Here is an 11,510-nt window from a genome sequence, read left to right on the forward strand (position 1 = left end):
CTTTCGTTGAACAATTTTTAGCTTTTTTTTTAAAATGCAAATTTTTTGATGGCTCGTTTCAAGTTTTTTATTTAATTCCATATAGCTAGAGCAGCACTCATCCACTATAGTCGATTCTTTGTTTTCATTATGTACTTCAGTTTGCAATTTTATTGCCTATAATATATATAATTATATATATATATATATATATATATATATATATATATATATATATATATATTTATACATACAATAATAAATAAATATATTAACTTAAATAAATAAATAAATATATATATATTTTATATTTGTATTTATATGTATATATAATATATACATATACATATAAATACAAATATAAAATATATATATACATATATATATATATATATATATATATATATATATATATATATATATATATATATATATATATATATATATATATCATAAATATATTTATTAATTTACTATTTACTATAAACAGCCTCAGGAACCTTTGGGTTGTAATACACTAACATTGCCCAACTAATGATTCATACAACAATGTGTAAGCTGTTTACCTTGCAAATATGTTACAAGCCTCAGGCATTTTGCAGCGGGTAATTAAGAATCAAAAGGTGCATACTGATATATACTTAAATCTAATTATATATTTGTGTATATATATAGGTACGTGCGTATCTGGCTTTTTACGGCACCGATTTCAAAGTTAAAAACTGTGACCTTTTTTTTCACAGCGTGCTCGAAGTCGGTGTGGTAAAGATGTATTTATTTGTCTTTTTTTTTAGAATTTTATATCAGCTTAGACTTTATTAGAAAAGTAGAATGTTTTATCTTGAATAAATTATGGTTTTTTTTTACGAGTAATAAATTTTTCAGTTTTTTTATTGCTATTTAAAATTTCGTTCCTGTTCTGGCACTGCATTGATATCGAAGGCATGTTGGTACATATTTGAAATTTTCCAGTCAACTGTATAGATCTATTTTCTATGTGCTTGCTAAATTTCATTAAAAAATATTCATGACCACGTACCGTATTTTTCGACCCAGTGGAGGTACCATTTCCACCTCTTTTAGTGTTACTGTTACTGTTACACTTTATAAAACTGTTTCTGCTGTTGTTACTGTTACTTTTTGTTATAAATTCTGTTGTTTTTTTTACAGTTATCAGTGATTTTCATTCGGTTTTAAAATTTTGTTTCTGTTCCGGAGGTGCATTTATATTGAAGGCATGTTGGTACACATTTAAAATTTTTCAGGCAACTGTATAGATCTATTTTCTATGTGCCTGCCAAATTTCATCAAAAAATATTCATGACCACATACCCTATTGTTCCGCGCAGTGGAGGTATGTATTTCCACTTCCGTTACATTGTGTTAGGGGGAGGGGCGGTTTTTGACATTGGAGAATTCAGTATTTTTGATTTTTTTTTCATTATAATGATATATTTTATAAGAACTGTTATACAAACTTTTTTTTTAATAGCCTTTTACTACTAAGGATATTTGGGTTTTCTTTTTTTTAATTTGTTAAATGATGTACACAAAAACTAACAAGTATAATGAAACATGCAGAAACATGCACTAATTATATTATAATTAGTGCATGTTTTTATTTCACACTCTTCTTACAATTGCCAAAATGAGCTTCTTTATGATATTCATAGGTGATCCAAAAGGTTTTGTAACCTTTTTGGACCAACACGAGTTGCCCAGAGGATTGCTACCACGCTATAGAGGCAACAGACTACATATGCTTTTTCACACATGTGGTATTTTAATCCATCACTATGCCATATTGAAGATATTTCTGTGTTCTGGCTTGGCGTTATGCGGAGGTCTGCGAAATAGTTTATTTCAAGACTTTACATCTGAAACAGGTATTTTTTTTCTTTTTTATACCTGTTCAGTTCATTTGATAAAGTGCTACACAATATTATAGGGTATAGAATTAATTACAAATATAGTTATAAATACAAATTACAAATAGTAATGGCACTTGCAAGATTAACGGGGAGTAAAGACTATTATAAACAAAGATTATTCTTTGTTGCTAATTCACTTTTTCACCTTAGGTGTCCGTGAGTTGTGTGTTTTAGCTTTAATTGGAAAACTACTTTCTGGTCCTTGGATTACAAAATTTTATATTGCACCAGGTACGGGACTTGACTACATATCTGGCATTCAGATAGTAAAAGATGTTCGGAACACTCTTATTGAGAGCAGCAAGAATCCTTTATCTCTACTTAAACGAGAAACTGATTTCTTTGGTAATGATATTGAAGATGTAGTTTTTGATTCAATAATCAGCTTTTGCCCAGTAACTGATGAAATGAGTAAAGCATTAGCTGACTGCCTTAATGCAGTTATTAGCGTCATTGACAGGCAGTACAAGCGGCAATTTGAAATGAGTTCTAATGATCACCTTAAAGACCAGACTAAGTCAGCTAGGCTTCACAACATTGATTCAGAAGAACTTATGGGTATGTTTAGCGCTGCAAAGCACAAAGCTCCAAATGCCACTCTTTGTTTTCTTTCTTCAAAACTTCGTGCTTGCAAAAATAAAACAACTGCACTGCTATGCAAAAAGCCAAATGATATTCAAAACAAGTTGATATTATGGGCTATCTCTAATGCCAGAAAAAAGCGGTTTACAAATATGCAATGTCATAATGACCTGAAGTTAGAATTGATAAAACGAATAGCAGATAAAATTCAGAAAAAAGAAAACAAAGAACGCAAAAATGTAGAAAAAATATTAAAAAGCTGCATGCCTGATCAGGTAAAAGAAATGTTTCCTGACCTAGAAAATAATGAGGCCTCAGATATCGAAGAAATTCTTATTGGAGCTTCTATTGGAAGAAGTATTTGCCACATGTGGTTCGATAATGCCACTAACACCCAGGATGTATATTATGGCAGAATTGTTGGCATTAAAAAAAAGAAAAGTGATGTATATATAGTTTCTTATTGGAAACCAAAAGAGAATGAAAATGATGATGGTGTTGAGTATGATGTGAGCAAATATCAACCTTCTGCAGACATAATAAGTGGTGATATGGTGATAACATAATAGAAATGTGTAATAAGGTATATGATATTTTAAATAATAGTATGTTTTATAAACTTGCATTAATAGATATTATTTACAGATAGTAGGTTAATCTTTATTTTTTATAATAAATTTTACAGTGCCTAATGTATTTCATATTCTCTACCCTCCCCTTTTTTTAAGATAATGAAAAGATTTATAATTATTTAATTTCTTTTTATGTATACATATATGTATATACATATATGTATATAGAAATGTAATTTTAGGTAGTCGGTTAGTTACCGATATCCAACAACCAGGGTTGACCTGGTTGCAACGAGCTATGGGAAACCAAAGCTCATTTACTATTTGACATAAGCAAATTGCCTGGCTCATGACAATTAATGTTAATCATAATGATGGCTATACATTGTTTCTACCCAGAAAGACAGACTTTTGCTTGCATGGATTGAGAGATGTAAGTGTTTAGTTATAATAAATCAGTACACTCTATGCAAATGGCATATGCCATTACCAGATAGTTACGCTAACACAATATAACTTTCTTTTCATTATAACTTATAATCAAATCTATTATATTTCAGGTTAAAAAGTATTGAAGGGTCTACTTCTATCGATTTTTCTGTTTGGTAATGGGAAATGTGTTGTGTATCAGGAGTTAAGTGATTTTTAATTCTTTTTTAAGTTCGGATATCATTCTCATCTTCTCTAATTTGTAATGGGTTTTTCAGTTATTGTGCTAAATATCTAATATAATTTCATTTATCTTTTATTGCAAGGTTTTAACTATGATGGCAGCTTGCTACTGTAGATGTTTATCTTAAAGACCTCAAGATTATATTTATTAATTCAGTAATAACAGTTACATGTTAATTTATTATACATTAGTTAATTGTTAGCCTTAATTTTTTTTTAAATTTTATATATCTGATATATTTTATCTTATGTATCATTGGAAGGTTACGCAACATGATGAAAACCACACGATTGCTTCGATGGATGTTGATCTTTTTCATATCAAGATTAAACCGGTTCATATTTTGTTAGAGATTGATTATGTTTATTAATGCAATAATAACAGTTATATATTTATTTATTATCCGCGACATAAGGCATCATAAATAGGTATAGCGATATTAATTTAGGGGTTTACTTTATTTTAGATATCATTGGATGTGGTTTCTTTGCGTACTAAAGAATCGACTCTTTCTAGCTATTGATGACACAGTTTTGTTTGCTTCAAAAACTAGGCTTTCTTCAAAGCCACAATTCTGTTAAAAACATTACTAAGCAAAAAAGAAAATCATTATTATAGTCTAAATTTTTTGTTAATGAAGTATGTTTTTAAAAAAATTACTTTTATTTTTTGCGGTTTGTTGGAATTTATATATAGTTAGATAGATATAAGGGCTACGGAAGGGAAAATGAAGGAGAGCCGTGGTGGACAACCCCCCCCCCCTCCATTGTTTAGATGGATATATTTTTGTAGGTTTTTAGTTGAACTATTTGGTGTTTTATGATTATTTTTTTGTACTCCGGCCCCCACTGAAATATCACGCCTTTTCCGATGTTATATATGTATATATATATATCTTTTTTGTATATATATCTTTCATTGAAATTCATTAGTAACGATAAAAATAAAGCGAAAACGCAAAGGCTTTTAATGTATTTAAAGATCACCTAAATGCATTTAAAGATACACTCTAGAAATCCTAGCCTTGGTGCATATTTAATAAAGTAAATATATATACCCTTAACCATATATATATATATATATATATATATATATATATATATATATATATATATATATATATATATATATATATATATATATATATATATACTATTACGTTTTAACCATTAAAAATATTTTGTTACTTAAATTCGAAACTTTTTTAATTCCGTTTTTTAATCGTTTTGCACATTTCACTATGCAAAATCAAGCGCAAATTAACAATGATTCTATTACAAAGCTGCCGTTAGCCGAACGCGAGTTTTATACGTAAGTTGCATTTTTCTTAAGCAATCCTTCATAAAAAATAATGTTACTTAAATGAGCATAACTTTTTTTGTAATGATTCTTTTTTCATAATGTTTTCACCATTTTATTGCAAATTTGAAGCTCTTTCGAACCATATATAAAACTTGAATAAATAAATGGTTTGAAATTTTTACACACATACCTAATATATATATATATATATATATATATATATATATATATATATATATATATATATATATATATATATATATATATATATATATATATATATATATATATATATATAGAAGTTTGTGCTTTGCAAACCTTTTTTAGATGGTCAGGAAACTGTTTAAATCGAGTAGGTGTAGCATTATTTTTAAGTCGAACTGTCTGACCAGTTCTATTAATGTCTCTTTCCATAAAATGGTCTGAGCAAATAACACCAGATTTACTTGGTTGCCAATTATCACGATGCATCTTTAAAATCCATTCTCTCTTATGGTCTTCATTTAAAGGAAATCTAAAACATATTAATGTTATAAGCAATGCTTATACATATATATATATATATATATATATATATATATATATATATATATATATATATATATATATATATATATATATATATATATATATATATATATATATATATATATATTATATATATTATATATATATATATATATATATATATATATATATATATATATATATATATATATATATATATATATATTATTGTCATAGATTCTATGATAGAGATATATTATAATATTAATCTAATTATAATACTATTGTTTTTATAATATTATTAAAGAAAGCAGTGGTCATTACATACAAATGAAAAGTTCTTCTTAATTTTCTTTTAACAACAGATTCTTCATCGGAACTTCCTGAACTATCACTTCTTAAGCCCGCAGTTCGTTTCCTTTTTTTGCACCCATAAGCAGAACACTCTGAACCTCGAAGATCTTTTTTTAATCCGCTCATATTTGTATTTTCTTAGCTGTAATTTGATACTGCGTATCTAAAGCGATTAGTCGAAAAACAGAACTAAAGGCTTACGGGATTTAAATTCTTGGGGCTTTCCAATATGGCGATTTTGGCGTCAAAAAATTAGAAGTTTTGTTCGGAGTTGCGCTATCCAGTTATTATTTTTTGAAAAGTAGAATAGTTAAACATTATTTTTGTGTTGTTCTTTTTTGTAGTTACCACCGCTATCGTTGAATTCATGGTTCTTAAAAACTTCGTTTTTGATCAGATGTATAATTCATATTAGAGGAATGTTGATAACTTTTTAAAATCTATTGGGCCCAGTGCAAAAACTTATTTTCTAAGTGCATGCCAAATTTCATTAAAAAATGTTATGTAGCAGACACCTAATTTTTTGTAGCAAAATAGGTACTTATGTGCTATAAGAATGTGTTATTTTGTGGAGTTTTGAACCAAAGTATATACTTTTAGAAAAAGTTAAAAGTTAGGCATTATTTTTATGTTGTTCTTTTTAGTAGTTACCACCGCTATCATTAAATTTATTGTTCTGAAAAAATTCGTTGTTGATCAGATGTAAAATTTATATTTAAGGAATGTTGATAACTTTTTTAAATCTGTTTTTCCCTGTGCAGAAACTTATTTTCTAAGTGCATGCCAAATTTTATTAAAAAATATTATGTAGCAGACACCTTATTACTTGTTGCAGTATAGGTACTTTAATTTAACTTTTTCCGGAGAATTAAGGTAGGCAGAGGGGGGCTAACAACGAACTTTTTAAAAAGATCGTTGTTAGCCCCCCTCCTCCTATATGTATATTTATATAATAATATGTAATAACAATAATAATAATAATAACAATAATAATAATAATATATATATATATATATATATATATATATATATATATATATATATATATATATATATATATATATATATATATATATATATATATATATATGTGTGTTTGTGTCTATAATAGATGTGAAAATGATATATAATGATAATAATTAATATAATTATAATTATTATATAGTAATATTTTATTGTTACTTTTATTACTTATTAAGAATTAAATTTAAAAATAAATTTATCATAATAAAAAGGATATGCAAGTTGGTTATGATAAGTGAGTGAGATATCACTCATAGACTATCATAATTCAATGTCATCAGTATCATAACATAATTGATAGATTATAGGTGATATATCACGAGATGATAACCATATGGTTATAAAGCTTATAATTATTATCATGATAAATTATTTTAAACCATTGGTAAAGTTAACTCATGATTGATTAAACTCAATATTTATTGCATACAAATGATATCAATTAAATGTTTTTGCTTAAAACAGAAACAAGTAACCAATTTTCACTGGAAATTCTTTTTTCATTTTAGAAATAACTCTATGTGACATTGTATGGTATTATGGGTCCCAAAAAGAATATGTGTGTGTTTCGTGGTGCAGCAAAAAACCATTTAGAATCAAACTTTGCATTGCCTTTGCAGGTAGATAACAATTGTAAAAATGGGCATATTCTGTTTGTATTCATCAACAATAATGAATCACATCAATTAACTATTGAGCAAGTCAATAAACTTTATGGCTTCAATATTTGCTATAGTCAAACTAAATTTCTTGTTAATGTATCAAAAAAATGGGCTTGCAATTTTTTAAGAGATTCGAAACGTTTTGTTGACTTCTGCAACGAGCCTTTCATTTGTCAAGCAACAACATTGCCAGCAACACAATCATTTCAGTCAACCCCAAATTCAAGTAAAATTGTTTCATCTTTGTCAGTTGCCTCATCTCCTAAACATAATAATATTTTGTCTTTGCCGAATAAAATAAGTCCTTTGTTATCCAGGTTAAGAGCTGACCAGTTGACACCAAGAAAAAAACTTTTAAAACGGAGATTAAGTGTTTTTGCGACTGAAATTGCTACCGAAAAACAAAAGCATAGAGAGGATGTAAAGGTGTTAAAAGAAAAAATTAAAACAAGGCCAAGATTAAAACATCTCAAAGAGGCTATTGCTCGCAAAGAAAAGACGATTCGAAGTTTGCGGAATAAATTAAAAGTCCAGCGTCTAAACTTACAGCTGAATAAGCTTCAAATTTCAAATTTTCGTTTAAAAAAAGAGCTGCAATCCACCCAAACAAAGCTGTCTACTGAAGAAGTTATCTTACGTCAACAACTTGCTGACAAGAATGTAGAGATTAGTGTCCTGCAAAATGATATGCTTATTTTACAGGAAAAGATAGAGCAAATGCAGCAGAAAATACAAAGCACCAGATGTAAAAAAGTTTACTCATTTGATATTAGGGCACTTATCTATGACATGCTGGAATGTCAAGTTCCTACACACAGTGTGCCCCAACTTCTTCATAAAGTTGGAGAATATTTTGGGTATAGATTTAGTGACATTCCGCATCGCAAAACTGTGGAGCAGATGATGCGCGAGCTGGGTATTATTTCAGAACTCCAGGCTGCTGAGATAGCATTCTCAACAAAAAATTTGACTCTTGGTTTTGATGCCACAACCCAGGAGGGTGTTCATGTTAATGTTGTGCACTTAACAACTGAATCTTCATGCTTGGTTGTAGCCATTGATCAGCTTGCTGGTGGTACAGCTTATGACTATATGAGTCATATTACAAAGTCTGTGGATAATCTTGCTAAGTTGTATAGTGACTTTTACCAGGAACAATATACTGATGTACGAAGCACCATTATCAGCAACATAACTAACACAATGAGTGACAGAGTGACAGTGAACCATGCAACTGTAACAAAGTTAAACACTTTTTGGCAGAAATCTCCTAATGAACTGAATTGTCACCTTCACCCATTGGATACAATCACTTCTGCTTACAAGTCGTCACTACAAGCTTTGGAAACTTCAAAAGGGAAGCTTTTTGGTAAAGATTGTTTTGCAGCAAACATTGTTGTTCAGTTAAATAAACTCCGTTACAAAGATGGTAAAGGTAAATAAATATGCTAAACTCTTATCATATTTTTACTATAATGATGTTTTCTTGATATTTTGAATTATTTTATTTCAAGTTTTTATTTTGAATTTAAATCTGAACATAATAAATGTGTTAACATACTTGTTTCAAATTTGCAAATAATTTCTTTGCATTGCACTTTTGGTTTTAATTTTATTTTTATAGGTGATCCAAAAGGCTTTGTCACCTTTTTGGACGAGCATGGTCTTCCTAGAGGACTTATACCACGCTATAGGGGAAATCGGTTGCACATACTTTTTCATACGTGTGGAATTTTAATACATCACTACCATAAACTTCAGAGTTTTCTTTTTTCTGGAGTAGTGTTATGTGGAGGACTGAGAAATAGTCTTTTCCAAGACTTCACATCTGAAACAGGTTAGATGTTATGATGGAATAATAATTAAAATATTTGGTTCTAATTTTTTTTTATGGCATATTTTATTTAATTTTAGGTATACGCGAGATGTGTGCCCTAGGTTTAATTGGAAAGTTAGTGACTGGTCCCTGGATGAAAAAATTCTATGTTGTACCAGGACTTGACTACTTGTCTGGCATCCAAGTGATCAAAAATGTTTGCAATGCACTTGTTGAAAGCAGCACAAAGGCTCTTTCCCTTATTCACAGAAAAACAGACTTTTTTGGAGGTGATCTCAATGATCCAGTTTTTCAATCACTTATAGACTTTTGCCCAAGGACTGACGAAATGAGAGACGCATTAGCCAGCTGTCTAAATGCTATCATTAGTGTTATTAAGCGTCAGTATGAGCGACAGTTTACTATGACCTTAACTGACCAACTCAAGTCCCAGACATTATCAGCACGTCCACATAATATTGACTGTGAAGAACTTGTGGGTATGTTAAGTGCTGCAAAGCAAAAAGCTCCTAATGCCACAATTTGTTATTTGTCATCAAAAATTCGCGCATGCAAGAATAAGACAACTGATTTTCTTTCTAAAAAACCAACTGATATACAAAATAAATTGATAGCCTGGTCTATCTCCTCAGCAGGTAAAAAGCGCTTAGCAAACATACAATGCCATGAAGAAATGAAGGCAGAATTGATTAAAATGGGTAAAAAGATTCAAAATAAGGAAGAGAAAGAAAGAAGAAAAGTGGAAAAAATATTAAAAAAATGCATGCCTCTACAGGTAAAACAACTCTTCCCAGATCTGGAAAATTATGAAACTGCAGATATTGAAGACATTCTCAATGGAGATGCTGTTGGAAGAGGTATATGCCACATGTGGTATGATGCTGACACAAAAAGCCAAAATATGTACTATGGCAGGCTTCTTAGCATTAAAAAAAAAATAATGCTTTCTATATAGTTTCCTATTGGAAACCAAATGAAAACGAGGATGATGATGCTGTTGAATACGATATGAGCAAATATCAATTATCTGCAGACATCATAAGCGGTGATTTGATGTTATCATAAGCAAATTGTGTGCAAATAGGTAGTAAAAAGGTATATGTTACTGTAAATGATAACATAGTTTATATACTTGCATTAATAGATTTCATTTACAGATGTGGATCTTTTTATTAGATCTATTTTACTCTTTCACCCTCCCCCCATCCTCTTCTTTTTTTGTATGCTTATAAAAGGATATTTTTTTAAATTCATTAATTGTATATATCAGTTTTTATTTTAGGTAGTTGGGTAGTTACCAATATCTAATAATGTTGATTTGGTTGCAAAGTGAGCACCATTTACATGAACACCCTCCTGGGAAACAGGAAAGCTCACTTAAAGTTAAACTTAACTATTTACTTGACTTGTCACAAATATGTTGATGATGATGTTGGTGATACACAGATGCTAATGCATTAACGAGACAAAATGTTAGTGTTAAGTCATTTTATTTAACCAATATACCTTAGACATATTTTATATTTTAAACTATTTTAATGTATTTTATTTCAAGTATTATGGTGAGTAGTTGCTCAAGAAAACATTAAAAGGTTGGCTTTTTTTATTCATCAATGATTTTTCTATTTAAATAGTAAAATGTGTTATACATCAGGAGTTCTTATTATATTGATTTAATAGTTTTAATTGATTCCTTTATGGTTTGGTTATAATAAGATCATTATTTTTTTAACTTTTATTTTTATGTCAGCAAACATTGAGGGATCAACTTGCTTCTATTGATGTTTCTATTAAATGGTAAATTATGTTATGCATCAGAAGTTAAGTTATTTTGATTTATTTTTACCCTAGAGCTTACCAGATATATTTTTATTTATCATTGCAAGGTTTCAACTAAGAGCTTGTAGAGTTTTGTTTCTATGAATGTTGATGTCTTAATAAGACAAGAAAATAGTTAAATTATATTTATATATATATTATTTAGATAAATATATATATATTATATATATATATATATATATATATATATATATATATATATATATATATATATATATATATATATATATATATATATATATATATATA

The 11,510-nt window shown here is 28.6% G+C and overlaps 3 protein-coding genes across 3 annotated transcripts; 2 read left to right on the forward strand and 1 right to left on the reverse strand.

Moving 5' to 3' along the window:
• Window positions 1-1,225: 1,225 nt before the first annotated feature.
• On the forward strand, window positions 1,226-4,371 carry LOC136087360 (uncharacterized). The gene is made up of 6 exons (XM_065809901.1): window positions 1,226-1,865; window positions 2,061-3,075; window positions 3,307-3,497; window positions 3,625-3,892; window positions 4,000-4,071; window positions 4,204-4,371. The coding sequence occupies exons 1-2, from the start codon at window positions 1,592-1,594 to the stop codon at window positions 3,056-3,058; spliced, it is 1,272 nt and encodes a 423-aa protein (XP_065665973.1). The 5' UTR covers window positions 1,226-1,591; the 3' UTR covers window positions 3,059-3,075; window positions 3,307-3,497; window positions 3,625-3,892; window positions 4,000-4,071; window positions 4,204-4,371.
• A 640-nt stretch (window positions 4,372-5,011) lies between these two features.
• Window positions 5,012-6,026, reverse strand: LOC136086803 (THAP domain-containing protein 2-like). The gene is made up of 3 exons (XM_065809293.1): window positions 5,875-6,026; window positions 5,358-5,553; window positions 5,012-5,074 (listed from the first exon to the last, which is right to left on the reverse strand). The coding sequence occupies exons 1-3, from the start codon at window positions 6,024-6,026 to the stop codon at window positions 5,012-5,014; spliced, it is 411 nt and encodes a 136-aa protein (XP_065665365.1).
• Window positions 6,027-7,315: 1,289 nt separating this feature from the next.
• Window positions 7,316-10,904, forward strand: LOC136087361 (uncharacterized). The gene is made up of 4 exons (XM_065809902.1): window positions 7,316-9,020; window positions 9,210-9,422; window positions 9,500-10,517; window positions 10,705-10,904. The coding sequence occupies exons 1-3, from the start codon at window positions 7,463-7,465 to the stop codon at window positions 10,375-10,377; spliced, it is 2,649 nt and encodes an 882-aa protein (XP_065665974.1). The 5' UTR covers window positions 7,316-7,462; the 3' UTR covers window positions 10,378-10,517; window positions 10,705-10,904.
• Window positions 10,905-11,510: the final 606 nt, after the last annotated feature.

The sequence above is a fragment of the Hydra vulgaris genome, chromosome 11 (assembly GCF_038396675.1).
Source record: "Hydra vulgaris chromosome 11, alternate assembly HydraT2T_AEP".
NCBI lineage: Eukaryota > Metazoa > Cnidaria > Hydrozoa > Anthoathecata > Hydridae > Hydra > Hydra vulgaris.